Source organism: Pseudochaenichthys georgianus, chromosome 11, assembly GCF_902827115.2.
Source record: "Pseudochaenichthys georgianus chromosome 11, fPseGeo1.2, whole genome shotgun sequence".
In the NCBI taxonomy this organism is placed as follows: domain Eukaryota; kingdom Metazoa; phylum Chordata; class Actinopteri; order Perciformes; family Channichthyidae; genus Pseudochaenichthys; species Pseudochaenichthys georgianus.
In genome coordinates, this window is record NC_047513.1 from 4737218 (window position 1) to 4755855 (window position 18638).

General features: G+C 43.4%; 1 protein-coding gene across 1 annotated transcript in view; it reads right to left on the reverse strand.

Moving 5' to 3' along the window:
- Positions 1 to 9390: 9390 nt before the first annotated feature.
- The window catches only part of LOC117455458 (collagen alpha-1(XIV) chain-like), a 236520-nt gene continuing 227272 nt past the window's right edge, over positions 9391 to 18638 (reverse strand). The window contains 6 exon segments of the mRNA XM_034094977.1: positions 9391 to 9431; positions 9434 to 9679; positions 12090 to 12245; positions 12333 to 12410; positions 13725 to 13913; positions 14803 to 14869. Of these exon segments, the coding sequence (XP_033950868.1) occupies positions 9391 to 9431; positions 9434 to 9679; positions 12090 to 12245; positions 12333 to 12410; positions 13725 to 13913; positions 14803 to 14869 (777 nt within the window).

An 18638-nucleotide genomic window follows, 5' to 3' on the forward strand; every position in this document is an offset into this window, starting at 1 on the left:
GCAAACACATTCTTTCCCCCTTCATCACGTTGTCCGCCCGTAAATGCAATGCATTTTTCAGACAAATTATTTTTTGCCAATGTTTCAATGAGATATTGTGCTGCTCTCATTTGGTGTGTCTTTAACCTCCATTATTGTGTTTGCATGCCACCCCTCTTCCAGTCAAAGTACGTACTGGATTATGATTGGGAATATTTCACTGCTCCGTGGACGCTTAGGGAGTGAGAGTGTGTTGCCGTGGTTACTCCCGTCTGTAGAAACACACACGTACTGGATTTCTTTGAGTGCTTCATGTGCGACATCAATCGAGTGGGGCGCTATAACACCATTGACAATGGCTTCGGTTTTAGTGCGCGCACTACTGAATCTTTTGGCAGTGTCAGAGTCTGGAAATGCTTTTTGTAGCAAGGCACTTGATCCATAGATCTGTAGCTGTTGTGATGTTTCAGTGTGAAATGCAAACGCGCCCTCCGCTGCATTTACAGCATCCTCTGTTTTGCCTGTCTAACAAAGAAGTCTGTCAACTTTGCCGACAAACTCTCACCTTGCACAGCTTTCCTATGTTTGTCTGTGTCCATGTGCGCTTTAAGATCGCCTGCACCTTTATTGGACACACACGTATGTGCAAGCTTTGCACATGGTGCACTCCGCCTCCCATTTGTTCCGACCGGGTCGGTACATTTGGAATTTCTTCTGCAATTCATCTGTAAAAGCACATTTGCGCTTTGGCATTGTGAATGTGAGCTGCGGTCCGCTCTGTCCCCTTCCTCTGTGTGTGTGTGTCAGCGTAGTTGTAGAGCCGCCCACAAGCTTCAGACTCTGGGATTACGTCACACACGCAACAGAGTACCGTAGTATTCTGTGCAATGCGCCAGTCAATTTAAGTACATGCAGTGATGTAGTGGGCGTTGGACGCGGGGGTACGCCGTACCCCCACTTATTTGGAGCATGATCTTTTTTGTAATAGTCTAATACATATAAAATCATTGCCAGTCTTATCAGTTGCAAGTGTGTATTTTGTTGTAATAATGACAAAAACATAATACATTTCACAGTAATTATAATAAAAAATAAAAACGATTTCCTTAAAGAATTATGATTAGTCATCACGCTCGTGACCCCGCGGCAAGCTGGGGGTGTGTCAGTGACACACCCACGGCCAGTTTACCGCCCGCCGATTTTGCGGCAGCTCTTTCCCTCAAGAACGCTAACGAAAAGCTCTATAATGGCAGGCAAACATTTTTTACTACTTGACTCTTTTCTAAAAAGAATATAATTCACAAGAAGAAAGAGTCTAGCAGCACCGAAGCTACAAGTGAAGCTGCTACTAGTACTACAGTACATCATCAGAAGAGCCGCCTAAAGACGTGGATAATGCTAGCTAACGTGCACGTTAGCTGCGCTAGCAACGTTCCCCTGGCTAGCTCAAGCTCACCTTTCCCAGAGGTATGGACGGAGGAGATGTGGCGGAGGAAACAAGAGATATACCCGTGGATAGACTGCAAAGCTGGGAAACTGGGCTGCAAAGTTTGTTCATCCATATCTGATGTAGGCCTATCAGTCTTCAAAACGCAAGGTGTGTGGGTGTGTGTGTGTGTGTGTGTGTGTGTGTGTGTGTGTGTGTGTGTGTGTGTGTGTGTGTGTGTGTGTGTGTGTGTGTGTGTGTGTGTGTGTGTGTGTGTGTGAAAAAGCAGCGCTGTCTGCTTATTTGCAATGTAGGCTAGGCCTAATCAGAATAATTTCCAGTCCGATTCAATGTTTGCATTAGTAGGCTATATATATTTTTCGTTTTGTTTATTTAACAAGTTAATTTCAGCACAACTTTGGGAATTTTGTTTGTTTGTTATGAGTTTTAAATAGATTTTGAAAGTGGAGATAGAGAGAGAGAAAAGCAGCGCTGTCTGCTTAGTTGCAATACTGTAGTTTATGCAATTTAGGCCTATACATTGTTTATGTAACGTATGTGCCAGTGTGTCCATGGTTTTGAGTCTGTGTGTGTCTGTTGAGCACAGCGCCGTCTGCTTTTTGCAGTACAGTAAGTAAAGTAGGACTAAGCATACCGGTAGTTTCTGTGGACCTGTCTGCCCGTTTTGTGAGTGCACTGCGCTCGTACGTACTTGTTTGGCATTGTTTGGGATGACCTAATTTAAAATAGCGTCCCCCCAGTAAAAAAATCCCCACTACACCACTGAGTACATGCAAACGGTCCGCGAAACCCGGACATTTTCATGAATTTATAAACTCCCCCCCGGATAGGCAGGGCCGCCTTAATGCACGGGCTGACCTGGGCTGAAGCCCAGGGGCCTACGGAGATCAGGGGCCTATCATGAAACAATACAAAAGTTTAAAAAAAAAAATGTAATTAAAAAAAAAAAAAGTTTTTTATTTCGGATGTTTTTAAAAAACATTTAAATAAACAAAGTCTTGGCTTTCAGAATATGAAACTTTTATTTCCAAAATCACGCGATAAATACATTTTGAAACTTGTAAAGGAAAGATGACAGCTCTCACTCGCCACTCACTCCCCCTCCCTCCGCTGACATTATGAATGTAAGGCGTATAGTAATCATAGATAACACGGCAGGGTCCGTTACAGTTTGTTTTCATCTGGTTTCAAATAAACAAAGTCTTGGCTTTCAGAATATTAAACTTGTTTCGGCAAATTCAGATGATAAATATAGCTTTGAAGCTTCAGCATAATTACAAGCGGAGAACGGAGTAACTTGACGTCACAGCAGGCATAACCACAGCCGGTGTTTCTCGTGAGGGTTTTCCCCGGGAAACAAACACAATACACACAAATGCAAAAATACACAAACACACACACGTATACACACACACACTCGCGAGCTCCCCCCAGACCAGTAATCCAAACGAAAATATCTTCCCTCCGTAGTATTTTGATCATTTGCTCCGCTAATAATCAGATCGATAGATTCCAGAGATGACTCCGAAACAGTCAGTGGGCACCACTTAACAGCCTGATCATCAGAATGAGAATATGTTTCACATGTGACTTATTCAAATTGCGAGTGATTGAGTGACAGATGAAGGTTGTTTAGGAGAAAAAGTTTGAGAAGAAAAAGTTTGAGAGTGGTGCTCGGGAAAGGAAATTGTTGAGGGAAAAGGAGTTTCGAGACAAGCAGCTAATACAAAGCATGCCGAAGCTTACAGGTTATTTTAAACCTGTCGGCCAGGATGAGGAGGAAGGACATGAGTTCTGTACCGAGCGGCCGCGGGGCCTCGGAGCCAAGTAGGCCGTCTGGTTCTGATAGCGATGGAGTAGCGGGAGAGGAAAAACAGACAGGAGGGACATTATCTGTTGGAGGAGATGAGGACGACGAGGACTTGCTACGTGGAGGGGAGCCAACGGCAACCGGACAAATACATGAGGGAGGCCCGATACTTCACTCATCTGGAGGAGAGGACCAGGCGCGCGCAGAGCAGAGTGGAGAAGTGCCATCACAGAGCCTGCCGAGGCTATAAATGACTTTCATTTGTTGTTTAAATAGGGGGCCTACAAAACCCATCAGCCCCAGGGCCTGATGGCAGGTTAAGGCGGGCCTGCGGACAGGGCGTTAAAAGAGGACGTTTGGTCACCCTAGTGTAGCATGAAGGGGCTACAGATTTATTTTCGTTTTGTAACCCTCTCGTGTAAAATGATAAATACATTAGCTAAACCCAAACTTAGCTTTCATCAAAGATTCTTAATGAGAGGTTGGAAACCGTCTCTGCTTTCATGGAAACCCCAGAAACGGGTTGTGACGGCTGCTGTTCTTTACTGAATGGTTAGTATAATCCATGTAGGGTCCAATTATTTGTATTGGCCAGTGTTAGGTAAGTGCTGGTTCTGTACCCTACATCTATGTTAAGCTGTTCAACGTTCTACTAACACTATGTTATGTAGTTATAATATAAGATAATACATTGAGAGAGCTGAGACAGGCTATACAAGCGTATCGTTTGAATGTCCTTAAAGGAATGGTCCACTCATTAGATAATTAATCAAAACTTCAGTATTTAGTGAAACGTTATGTTTAAACCATACCCTGAAGAAATCAGCGATATTCCCCGGTAAATAATGATTTTATAGCTCTTTTTTATCAAGACCTGTATATTCCGTCTGGCCGCCGCCATGTTTGCCATTTTCAGTAGTCACGTGATGGTCGTGACGTCATCCATGCGTTCACTTTGTCAACACACGGAAACATGGTGGAGTATTTCAGTTCGGACTCGTCAGCAGAGGAACAAGTTTTGACCAATGTGAAGAGATTGGATGGGGGAATTCAGCCATACATATCAGTATGACAATACGACACCCTCTGTCCTTAGTCCCTCACATCGTACAAGGAAAAACTTCCAAAGAAAACCCACAGTTTAAAGGGAACATGGGAGAAACCTCAGGGAGAGCAACAGAGGAGGGATCCCTCTCCCAGGACGGACAGACGTGCAATAGATGCCGTGTGTAAATTGAAAAGATAATACATTTGCAACATAGGTAGTCCAAATGTTTGGAAATGCATGTGTGTATAATGGGAAGATGATATAAGATACTATATGTATGCATGTAGTACCACCCTTGCTAGCGATTCCCTCTCTAGTTTAGCATACTCAGCTTCGTTGTCCCTGGCCATAGAATCACGCTTTATGGGGCCGGAAAAACTGGGGGGAAATACACACTAGCCGGTACTACGCTATATGGAAAGGCCACCAAAAACTGTCCTGGCCTGGACGTTAAAACGGGGCTAGCCGCTGCAATGGAAATGCGCTATAACATACCTTATTCTTACTCCGAGCACTACTTCTGCTCCTCCGTCGCTTCACACTTGCAGAGGGCGATTTTCAACTGGCCGAACTGGTGTCCTGGTCGGTGATGACACCAGAAAGACCGATGGTACTGCATCTCCATTGAGTAATGGTTGTTCTTTAAATCCCATGTTATGTTTTATCATACTCTCAGAGTAGTCGTCCGGAAATGTGAAATGTTCGCTGCATACATGAGCCTGTAAATCTCTCGTTCGGGCCGGCCACATTTCGCTAGCCACTGCCTCCGAATGTACTTCTTATGCTTACCTTTTGGCAACAGATGGAACCGAGCATTCCGTGGATTGTTCCTATCAGAATTGTGGCAATGTTTCGCGATACAGTGAGGCATATTCGAAGAGAGAAACTACAGTAAATAACATGGAGATCAACGTGTCTTCGAAAACCAAACGCATGGATTACGTCACGTCCGGGAAATGGCGGCGCCCACAGTGTTGATGTTATTTCGGTATATAATCAGTTTAAAATCACTGATAATGTCATCGGATTAAAAAAAAAAAAGAGAGACTGGCAGAGACTGGTCTGTTTTATCGGATGATAATTTTTAAAAAATGAGTGTCATGAGCATACCATTCCTTTAAATGAGAGTATTCCAAACAGCAGAACTTCTGTGTATGTGATGTGACTGACAACCTGACATGGTTTAGCCTTGTCCCACACCTATTACTTGGCTGATCAGCCTGCTCTCAGCTTTCTCATTTCTCTGTGTTGTATGAAGCAGTGTCCTAAAGGTAAAATGACTGACATTTTGTTTTAAGAACTGCTCACCTGTGGAGATTGCAGTGGCAACGTGTTCCTGTGTAGCTGGAACAGCACTCTGCAACCACAATGTTGCACTGCTGTTCCAGAGCGCACACTACTCCACACTCAACCTGGCTGCTGTCCCCCCTGTCCTCAGCTGCTGTCCCCCTGTCCTCAGCTGCACTGAAACAGAGCAGCGATGGCACAAGCCAAGAACCATGGTATGTACAACCAATCCACGGTTTAATGAGTATTTCCTTTGTGCCAAGAGCTGATCTAGTTGCATCAACGACCTTTTCAATTAATTTGACAATTATTTTGTGTAATGAATAGGGTGTGAAACCAGGCAGAGTGAGTGACATGGTGTTCACTTCCACTAAGCCAAAGCAGTTTACAGTTGCTGACGGTGTAAGGTAATATCTATTGTCCTAAGTAATTGTATGTAGACAACCTGCTACAACTTTGTGATTGTTGTCTGAGTGTAAAATTGTTCTTAAAGTCCTAATTATCATATAAACATGTTCAAAGGAGTACACGTTACAAGGCCGTGCGGGGGGCGCTGCGAGACCCAGATGTCCTCAAAGTCAGCGAGGCATACAAGGACTTCTCAGCAGACATCGCACCACGGGGAAAAAACGAATGGCTCACTACTCAACTCAACGACTAACACTCTTTCAGAGATATGTTGGAATGCACACATTATATATATTTTTTGCATCTACTTTCTGGATATTGTACATATGTTCATCTGTTATATAAACTAGCATACTTAAATATGCAGAGACTAATTGAAATGTTTAAATATGTATTTTTCCCTCCGATATAACATCAACCTATGTTTTGTAAAAGTTTATTAAATGAATCTGTAAAATGTTATCATTGTGGATTTATTTAATTATGTATGCGTTTGTTTTGAGGATATAATTCATTAGTACCTAAACATAGTATGGTATAACTGCTTTTTGTAATGAAATACACAATTGGTTTGGGAGCAAGAAATCTTTTAATCGTTGTTGCCCAGGCTTGCCGAAATGAATGGAAACTTATCTCCCGATTATAACATTGTGTAACTTGCTGCTGTTAAATACCGTCAAACTATGTGCAATATGTGCTTTATGTGCAATATATACTTTATATACATATGCCATCTTTAATAACTGTAATATATACCGGGCTGCTAATCCTAAGAACTGCTACAGGATTTGATTTGTAGATTTGATTTGATTTGAAATTCTGTAACTTTTTATCTTTTTTTTTAGCATATTGTTTATTATATTATAACTTAGTACTTTTTTAGCATATTGTTTATTATATTATAACTTAGTACTTTTTAACGCATGTAAGATATTCAACACTAAGCTGTCTGTGGCTCTTTCCTGCTTCAACGCTGCAAATGTCCCCTCTAATAAAGGTATTCTGATTCTGATAACGGGACGAATTTGTACAAAGGGGCACACAGCAATGTAGTGCCGACTTTCTTACACGCTGGAAGGCCAATCGCTTTTCTTTACCCCGAAATCCGCTCGAGAGAGAGAGAGTTCTTGCTCTCGGTGTGACATAAACTGTCAAGCTGTCAAAACTCTGTACTCAACGCGGAAGTAGGCCTACTCAGCCGCACACCCAGCCGCCGGAAGTTGATAGACGCCATCTTGTGCACAGAGCGATATCAAAAAAGTCTTCCGTCCACTATTATACATGTCCAAATGTGTCCTTCCCATAGGTCCTTCCACACGAGACCGCTCGACCCGCTGTAGTACACATGCCGGGCCTGTAAGTGGCGATGTACTTCTGCCATAAAATACACCAAAAGCAGCGAAAAAGACTCCCACAGCATGGTTGCCCTTCTGTTTATTCTCCGCGGTGGATTTAGCAGCAGAGGTGGGGAGAGGCAGGGCTCTGGTTCTATTTCTCCCTCCCCGAGGCAAGCGTGTGCTCCTGCTGTAAATCTCCCCGGTAGTCCACCAGCAGATGAAAAACACCCACCTCTCCGCCTCTTCCAAGGACAAGGGGGGAACCGTGCAGCAGAGTTTCCATTATAATTTGTTTTCGACGGTCACGTTGTCTGTTAAAGTTTAAATCTTCTGGACAAAATTAGAAAAGTGCCGGTCAGAGGTCTTCGTTGTTATGTATTGAGCTTTACAACAAATTGATAATAAACGGAGCCTCTCTTTTCCTCCCCCTCTTCTGAGAGCCCAGCAGCTGATCTCTGAGCAGGAGAGGCGGGGGCTATTCTTATTATACATCCATGGGGTAAACACGGAGCTGTTTGGCCCCCCAGAGCGTTGGGTCCCCAGATCTACCCACCTTGGGACCCATTATCGTTATCTGCGTTTCCCTGTCGGCCTCGTGTGGACGAACCGTCGAGACTCTATATGATAGAGAACTGTAGCGGATACGACCATTACCGTGCCCGTGTGGCTCCAGTCTAAAGGGTTTGTTAAAATACTGTAATGTCCTTTTTCTATCTTTTAATTTTTTTTTTTAACTACAAATGAATTTTGGTGTTTGAAGTACTGCTGGTGGAAAGTGCAATGATCCTGGCAATTAGATGTATCTATTCATCCACCTGTTCTGAAGACGAACACACAGCAGAACATGTTTCACTTTTCATGTGCTCCTGGAAAAGTAAATCCAAATCAAAACTAAAAGAAAGAAAATAAAACAGATTGTAGTCTTAGAAATACAAAAACATATCACTCCTTTGTTTAATTTTCTTTCCATGGACAACACCATGACAAACAGCTTCTGTCACAAACCTGACAGCTAAACTGAAAAACATTTACTCAGAAATATAATATCTCTGTTTTTGTTTCATTTTTACAACTTCTCATCAACCTTCTCAAATACAGAGCAACATCAGTCTGAGCGTAACACTAACTGAATATGACTGAAACAAAACAAAATAATGATCTTAAAATGTAAAATGTGTCTGAGGCTTTATCAGACTAAAAATATGATACATCACATGATAAATGGAGAACAAAAACATGAACATAAATACTGCTTCTTTTTTTTTTGTAAAGATTAAAATCACCTGGGTTCTACTATTAGGAACCTTGAAACAAACACATGGAGGAAACAGAAACATATTAAAATAAGAGTGTAGACTCTTTTCTGATTTGCTGTAAATCTCGTGTCGGTGGTTGAGTTGCCAGAGATCTTTAATGTGAAGCAACAGATGGAGCTAACATTAGCCGTTAGCATGTCGGTATGGGACTTATGATATGATTTTTTCCCCATAATAAAATGTATAAAAATGTCTAGTCCTATGTTAGATTTTTTGTTGAGTATGTACTCACAATGTCCCACATGTTTCCAAAACAGTTAAAACATAGAGCAATCTGTATTTGTTCAAGGTAACAAATTACATATTTGTAAATGTTTGCACAAATAAAGCCTCTTCTCTTCTTTTAACTCAACGCACTGTAAACCATCCATACTGTGAACAGCAGCCATCAATGCTCGCAGGACTATTATGAGGCACTTAACCAACCAGGTACATAACAAATAACCCACAAATTAAAGGACAACATGTTTGAGAGACTTGACTTTGATCAGAGAAACCGTTAAAGTATATATCCCAGTTAGGCTGAAACTGTGACACAAAAATAACACAAACCAATTCAAACAACATAAACCCTGTTTTGGAGATAATTCAATAGCATAGATTAGTGAAAATAGTCCCAAACTGGACACCCACCCCTGCCCCCTTTATAATGTTCGGGAAGAAATCCTCTACATCAGGCACTTGTTGATTAGTCCTTAACTTCTCCACACCGCCCAATCACAAACAAGGAGTGGCCTCCATCCTCCAATCAGCTCCTCTCATTTACTTAGTCCAGGCGGCGGCTTCGCTGCTCTTTTTGTTTCCTCCTGGGCCCTCTCTCTCTCCTCCCCCCCTCCACGCTCCGGGAGCTGCGGTGGACTCCGGGGGATCTCATATCCATGCCCTCCAGGGCGAGCGAGGGGTCGTCGCGGGCAACAGGCCTAGGGGCCGGGTAGCTGGGCTCGTAGTACCGGTACGGGTCGTCCTCCTCCGCCTCGTAGTTCTGGAAGACGTTGGGCGGCAGTTGGACTGCGGGGACAGGGCCCTGGTCAGTGACATATTCACCCTCTGCGTTTTCCAACCAACCAGGAAGCGACCCAGCCAGAACACCAATCAGACGGGCAGAAAGTCAGTGAGAGCCCAACACAAAGATGGCCGCCACCCGACACCAAAGGAAGCAATGTTTCGGATTGTTGGCGTTTGATTTGGTTAATGAGACAAGGAGAGGGCGGGAAGAGAAGGAAGGAGCAAGAGAGACAGAGGGACAAGGGTTACCATTACTGAATCAGGGTTACGAAGGGTTACCATGGGTTACTAAATCAGGGTTACTGTTTGGGACTGAAAGCAGTGGTTAAAGGGAGGGATACATTAGAAGTAGAAATAATTTAGCTTAATGTTTGTCCAAATGTCTCTTAGTCCAGGCACTTATTAGATCTGTTATTTATTAATTACATTCAATTTGTCACAATTTAAGTTTTCAAGTGGTGCTTTTCAAATGAAAGGTATTTAGATAAGGTTAAAACATTGTGCAACATGTATTTGTGTAAGTTGTGGTGCAGATGAGGTTTTAGGACCTGTTATGGGATTAATATGTTTTTATTATAAATCAGTAAAACTGTAAAGCAGAGGCACCGGGTGATCGTAGTCGAGAAGGAAAGTCAGGAGAGGACGATCATGTCAGAGCGAGAGCAGAGCAAATCAGCTGGAACTCATTCTGAATTATATTTGGTGATAGTCTGTATTTCTTTTATATTCAACAAATTACATTCAAATCCTCAAACCAACACTAAATGCATTAACTTACAACTATTGTGTGTGTATTAGTTTCTTAATCCCACACCAACGTCCTACTGCTACACACACAGAGCACCAAACGTGGATACATCCACCTCTGAAAATAGTCCCCAAGAAATGCACAGGGAATTAACTGAACATATAAGACGACATGTTTGTGTTTCGTATTAAGTAGCGACCAATGGGCCTCACGCTGAGCATCTTAGACTGAGAAAGGCCTACATGTGTTACATGTGTTTCATTAACTAAACTATTTTTAAACTAAACATATTTTCCATTTAGTTTTGAATCAATTGTACGCATTAATGTTGTGTAATACAAACCACTTGGTAAACACTTGCTTTAAAGACAATACTCTATATTAAATGATGTGTACGTAGAGAGCAGAGCAGTCTCAGCTAAGGATCCCTGCTGTGGTCGCTGTCACAGTTTGTGAAGCATCTCAGCTCTGAGTGAAAGACTGCTGAGAGCGATGAGGAGGACAAGTTGTAAACAAGCATTGACAAACATTAGCGATGGAGAAACAGACGGATGAGTGGTTCAACATGCAGACTTTACTCAACACAAGCATGCGTTCACAAGATGACTCATGAAGGCTTTTCTGAACAATGGTCAGAGTTAATGGTATCAATTTATTTCCAGTCTTTCAAAAGACAGTATTGCTGTTTTGTGTACGTGTGGAGAGCTCAAAGGAACTGTGAAGCTGTTACAATAGCATTTCCTGACCTTCAAATCCATTCATTTGGAGCAAGTTCAAATGTAACAGAAACAGAAATATGCTAGCAGCAACATCGATGTGTATTCTGTTGCTCTTTAGCGGATTTCTGTTGTATTAAAAGGTGTTATATGAAATAGAAAAGCCCCCATGACACACCTTTGTAGTAAACGGACTAAACCCCCCAGTCCTTTAACGGGGCGGTCTCCGTCATGTGTCATGGTGCAGCGTTCAGGCACCGATTTGTTCCCCGGGCACTTGCTGTTTGTGCAGAAGACCATGCAGTGTCAAACTTAAAGGGCTACTTCACCCAATTCACAATACAAATATGCTTCCGCTCGCAAGAACAATTTGGACTTGAATTGAAACAATCTTTATTTTCTGGGATTTGGGTGAAGTGACCCTTATTGAAACATTAAAACAATAAATAAATACAAATGACAACAAATGATACTTGATGCTCATCATACACATTTCAGAAAAAAAAACCGTTCTCAAGCATTTCAGACATGCACCCTGAACACAGGCAGCCTTCTGTATCCTGGGGGGGGGGGGGGGGGGTGACTTCATGCAGCTGTTTAACTCGTGGCAGCTTTTCATCATGAAAAGACACCGACTGAATTAAACGGGTAACACAACGACCTTCGATCCAAAAGACGTCCTCTCAGCATTCAGAAGCTTTTCATGCTCAACTGTTTACAATATCACGTTTAGACAGCTGATGGCTTTCAAGCAACATGTTTTCTACAGTTACCATGGCACATTATATACAGGAGAACGCGGGACTAAACGTGTCAATTATCACCTGTTATTTAAAAAAGCAGATCAGATACAATAACTGATATGATAACAATAGCAGGGGCTTATTTCTAATAAAAAGAGAGAAAATACTTTTAATTATAAATAATTTAGGAAACTAGTTGGAAGTTAGTCGTAATTATCCCTGTAGTCTGATTCATTCCTCCGTACCTCCAACGTTATAGCCCATGCAGGAGTTCTGGTCGCAGTACCCCGGGGGCCCAGCGGAGCCGACGGGCCCTGGGACCCCGGGCCGCCCACCAGTTCCAGGATTTCCAGGTCTGCCTGAGGTGCCCTGGCTGCCAGTTCTGCCCTGCCCCGGGGTTCCTGGGGGGGGGGGAGAAGGAGAGTGTGAGAAGTGGTGTGGGAGAGCAGAGATATCATATGGTGAACAGTGTGTGTGGTGTTATGTACCGGGGGGGCCTGGGGGTCCTCTGGGGCCTTGGACTCCAACGCCTGGAGACCCTTTCTCCGCCTTTTCTCCTTGTTGACCTACACACACACACACACACACACACACACACACACACACACACACACACACACACACACACACACACACACACACACACACACACACACACACACACACACACACACACACACACACACACACACACACACACACACACACACACACACACACACACACACACACACACACACACACACACACAAACAGACACACACATTCAAATCCAAGTCACAAGATATCTCTTATAAATAGTGTTGATGACTGATGGGAAATAAAGTCTACATTTAAAAAGAAAAATGAATTAACATAAATAAATGTTCACTCATTTAAAAATAAACGATTATTGAAAAGGTCAGTTTAATAATATGTATAAGTAACCTTAAAGGGGGGGGTATGTAATTTTGGAGAAACCAGCTCGAGTGCGCTAGAATTTGAAAATACACAACCGGAGAAAATCTGCCACTTCCTCACAGAGCCCCTCCTCCAACACACACATGACCAATGAGGACACGAGATAAGTTTGTGCACAGATGGAAGGCTGACAGGCAGGTAGGCCATCCAGTTACTTTAGCCGGGCCGGCTCAGATGATTGGTCGTGCTTTTTACAGCGCCACGGCTTCCACAGATGATGTTTTTGATGGATTTTTTGTCAAAGCACTTCAGATATTCATTGCTATCAGGATGTTAAGAGCATTTTATGGAATATAACAACAATTGTTTCTGAAATAAATTACATATCCCACCTTTAATGTAGGAGCTACATAACTGCTCTTTAAATTCGCCACGAAGTTTGGATGCAACCCTTCGCCCCCCGCATCATATTGAAAAGGCATTTTCTTTAATACATTTGTTATCATGGTCACGAACTGTAACTACACAAATGTCAGATTTCTGATGGTACTTAAAATAAACATAAAGCTTTAAAAAGTGATGTATTCATCCTAATAACTCATTAATTTGTGCCATTAATAAACTGATTTACCAGATGTTGTAGGAAAACCTAAATTCTGCACTCCTCAAAATGATTATAAAAATATTATTTTTGTATTAAATAATATATGGCATTGTAACATGTTATACTGCAAAAAGACAATGTCAGCCTAATCTCCGCCTTGATTGTGCTGCTTCCATAGAAGTGCAGGATATATTGCAGAGGAAGGAGGGAAACAGCTCAGAGTTCAGGAACTTGAAGGTCACAGGGCCTTGTTTCTTGGTAGGGACCTCTCCAGGCAAATATCACTTTTCAAGCAGCAACACTTCAGATGTCACTCGCTGAATACGAGTTTATCCGTGAAACCCGGCTGTGACTCGTCCCTCTGAGGACCCCTCACCTCTCTCTCCTGGCTGCCCGTTCTGTCCGTTCTGCCCTGGGAAGCCGGGTCTTCCTGAGGGCCCCTGCTCTCCCTGAGTCCCTGGGGTCCCCTGTCGGCCAGGCTCTCCGGGGGCTCCTGCCACCGTGCGGATGGACACTGATGGACTGGGCGCCTGGTTCAGGATGGAGTTGTAGCGAGCCATGTGGCCTGGACACAGGATAGGGAAGCATTTCAAAAGATGGAGGAAATATTAAGGAGGTCACAATCCTGCAAGACATATGTCTGGAGGTCAAACATGGAACTGGCTGTAACGCGTGGCTAACTGTCATGGACTTATTATAGAACTGGATAGGATCCGCCGCTCAGCCTTGCTTTCTACATTTCATGGTCATTGTCACAAAAAACCCTTCAGCCCAAAAAGTCTTTTCTCCATGGACCACCAAGAGACATCAGTAAAACTGTTGACACCTCGAGCTAAACGTGCTAAATGATTGCGCTTTGTATTCTATATTTTTACCCAATCTTCGTTACACTTTTTCAAAGTCAAAATTTCTTCACGGAATGAGGTCACCGCTCTGTAGGAGCTAACACTATGTTTATTATAACTCAGCATAGAGGATGTTCGAAGGGTCAAAGCAATCCCAGGCAGGATGTGAGAAGCTGGGAGCCTTCTTCTTTCCCCCACATCATGATAGAATTACATTCCATGGTCTTGCGTTGAACATTTCAGTCATTCGTTAGCTTTTATTCTCAAACCTGATTTGATTCACTGATCTGGGCAATTTTTTTAAAACTACCCTAAAGTGTCTTTCTTTCAAAAACACCCATGCTAAATGTTCTGGATGTTACCATTAGGCTGGACATACATACGCTAAAGAGGACTGAACCCATGAGTTCCCTTAATCTCTCTAGTGGTGACACACACTCAGATGTGTACTTCCACACTGGCAACGTTCCATATTACCGATTAACCACTGACCACGACCACAACCTGATTCTAACCATAACCCTGTGTGTGTGTGTGTGTGTGTGTGTGTGTGTGTGTGTGTGTGTGTGTGGTGTGTGTGTGTGTGTGTGTGTGTGTGTGTGTACTCACTCTCAATGAGCTGCTCACAGACCGTCCTGGCGATGGTCTGAACTGAAGCTGTGGACTGGAGGTCTCCCTGCAGACACAGCACAGAAACACTGTTACAGTAATATGTGTAATTAGCTTCTGCTCATTTAGATGAGTGAGTCATCTAACGACTAAAGTCGGAGGTGTCCTGAATATGTTCTAACAGACACATTTGAACAATAAGCGCCTGGAGTGGAGTGCACCAGCTGGGCGTAACTCTACGTCCGACGTAGAACCGAAGGTTAAGACCAAACTAAAGTTATGACTAGTGCACCACTTAGACTTAAGCCCTGTATGCGTTGCGCCCGGGTGTAACTTTTACGCCTAGTATGGAGCAGGCGTAAATCGGAAAGACAAACTAGTATCCATAGTAACGTAAAACAGGCAAGAAGGATATTAACGATGGCAGGGCGTCTTGTTTACATGTTTAACAATGAAAGGGCATTAAGAAGAGAAAGAGTCGTCCGTGATCGAACAAACCCACTGGACATCTATTCAGACGGTGAACTGATGGAGAGGTTTCGTTTCGGCAGACAAGCCCTTTTGATTTAATCGAGGAGATCTCCCCTCAACTCCAGCACGGATCAGACCCAAACGCTGCGCTCTCCCCAACCTTGCAGGTGCTGATTGCGCTCAGATTCTACGCCAACGGGGCCTTTCAGAAATACTGTGGGAGACATGATTAATGTTCATCGCACAACTGCATGTCGGGCTATAAGACACGTTGCATTGGCCCTCCAGCACCGATTTCTTTCTCCGCCAGTTCCCGCTGTAGCTCTGACAAATCCCTCTTTCTCTTTCGGGGTGTGGCCATTTGGGATTCCCCTTGAGTCATCGCTGACGCTGTGGGTGTGGGAATTCCCTCTTCTCTGCGGTCCTCTGAGTCTGTAAAATGGCGTTGCTTGGCAACAATTACTGTTTCGCGTGGACGCGCATCTTAAGACCAGGCGCAGCTACGCCCGAGACTAGTCAGGCTTGGGGCACTCGGTGTAAATTCGAATCACTACGTCGGACGTAGCTAAGCCCGACGATAGAGTTAAGCCCTACTTTTTTACGCCCATCTGGTGCACTGGAGTGGACTATTGATTCATGACACCATGCGTTTGTTACATCACATGTTACTTGTTAGACGCTTTTATCCAAAGCGACTCACACACTCAATACTGTGGGCAATCCCCACTGGAGCACTTTGAAGCATCTCAGGGACACCACGACATGCTGACTGCAGTGGGGTTTGAACCTGCGACCCCCGAACCCAACACCAACGCACTCCCCCACTGCGCCACAGCCTCCCTTTGTGTATGAATGTGTTCTGAATCATATTGCTCCTCTGTGTTCTGTTGGAGCAGCTGAACCAACGTCTTGCATCCCTATCCCTCCTCTGTGCTGGTGTTGTACCACAGGGCAACAACACACAGACAAGTCAAGTCTCTGAATTGCATCTAATTGAATCTTTAAGTTGATGAAAGATGAGTCGATGGGTGGATGTGCAACAGACTACATGCTAGTCTGTCCTGTTGCTGCGAGTCTGCCCTCGAAGAAGAGGACAACACACCACTCACCATCGTCCTGCGTTTGAACCCTTACATGGTGTTCTGTGTTCTGTGGGATACAGTCAGTCGGCAGGCGGTGTCAATAGCATGCGTATGATGTCATTGTAATATGCATTTTAAATCTGTGTAACATGGGTGTACTAAGGCTGTAATTATGGTCTACTATTTGTGTAACGTTGGTGTTATAGAGGTTAATTTGGGTGTAAAATAGGTAATATATGGCTTTAAAGATATGTAAATGTAACCCTGAGTGGGGAATGCACCACAGGAGATGCAGAGTGCAAGATGGAAAATGAAAGCCATACTTTGAACACAAATCTTGAAATGTGCCAAGATGCATTAGAACAAAGGCATTCGTTATTCCCATGTTGCTCATGTAAGGGTTAAAGGCATCCGAACAGTTCTGAGACACGCAGCAGCTCTTTGGTTGGGAAATACCCACATGTCGCTGCTCACAGAAACAGAACGTCTTGTTATCGCCCTCACAGGAAGAAACACGCAACACTGATAACTAGGGTTGGGTACCGAGAACCGGTTCCGGTTCGGAACCGGTTCCAACATTTCGATTCCAACGGTATCATTTAGAAATGTGAATTTCGGTTCCGCTTTTCGATTCCTGAGGAAATGTTTCTCGCCGCTCTCCGTAGCCTACTGCATGACTGCGACGGGGCAGGAAATGTAGCGTTGTATCTACATTTCCTACAGTGTAACCTGAGACCAGGGCCGGCCTGTCGCACTGGCATTATAAATGTTCGCCTAGGGCGCCAGATCTGTGGAGGCGCTGCGCTGACAGCTCTGGGAGAAAAAATAAATGTTTTGACCGTTGGTGCTCATCCTAATTTTCGGCCTTGATGTAACAACATTCATAATTAAGTAAATGTAACACCCTTTTCATCCCGGTTACACTTTTCATTTGCCCTGTACGATGGGCGCTGCAAGTGATGAAAATGGGGGATGTTGGCTTATCTGGCAACCGCAGCTCACGAGGGTGCACTGGAACCGGCGCTGTTGTTATTAGCATCTGGTGCTAGCTGCTCTGACGGAAGAAGGAGATGTGTCTCCATGATGTGGAGGGAGAGTCCTCTCCAGTCAGACTGAGAGGCTGATAATTTCAGCTCAGTGGGGTAAAGGACTCTTTGAGTGTTTAGATAGTTCACTTTAGTCTAAGTTATCTCAGTGGGTCTCAAACGTTTTGATCACAATTTATGTAAACACATATTTCCAAGGCACTCTTTTATAATTATTGGGATAAAACAGGTTTGAAATCATTCCAATGTATACTATAGGACAGTAAACCAGACATATCGTTTTAAACTGGAGAGATAAAAAAATATGCATAAATAAAATAGTAAAATAAGATATGAATGAACAACAAAAATAAAATGCGTTACATGTAGGCTATTTGTTATTTAATTATTCAAATGTAAACCGATCTTTTTCATATGGGTGTTTAGAGTTGTACCCTAGATATAGTCTCTAGTCATTCTGCTTAAAGTGCATCAGATTGAAGCATTTTACTTTAAAATGTTCAAACATTTCTTCCCGGTATGCCTGAGAGGCAGATATGCTTGTTTTTCTCAACAAGAACTGTTTTTAAAAGTTGAACTGTTGTAGCTTCAGGGGTTCTCAGGTTAAAGTTACATAGCAGTGAATATAAACAGACTGATTAATGTGAATATTACTTTAAACTAACCTGTGGAAAAGTTTCTCGAATAAATGTAATTTTTTTGGTGGAAGAAGCATGTATCATTTTTTTACCCTGCCCCTCAAAGAATCGGAATCGAGAACCGTTAAGAACCGGAATCGAAAAGTAGAATCGGAATCGGAATCGGAATCGTGGAAATTCAAACGATACCCAACCCTACTGATAACAACCCTGCGCGAGTACGCTTATGTGTTATCTGGTGGGATGTCTTTGGTCCCTGGAGACGTGGCATAAGACACCTTAGGCAATCTAAAAGTATATAAATAACAGGCACATCGGATTAAATAAGGAACTTTGAAATGCAGTGCAATACACAACACGTAAAGCCTGAGCTTCATGAGGGTAATATTTCTGTCAGCTGGTTGTACACCTCTTGAACATATGAAACATACGCTGTGGGTTTTATGGAAGGAGCAGCTCAGAGTATGGGGAAGTCATGAACCCTGAGTGAAGCGTCCCACGGCCCGCAGGCAGGGAGCCGGGGTCTGTGACTGACGGAGCAGAGGGACGTGGTCTGTGACTGGCGGAGCAGAGGGACGTGGTCTGTGACTGACGGAGCA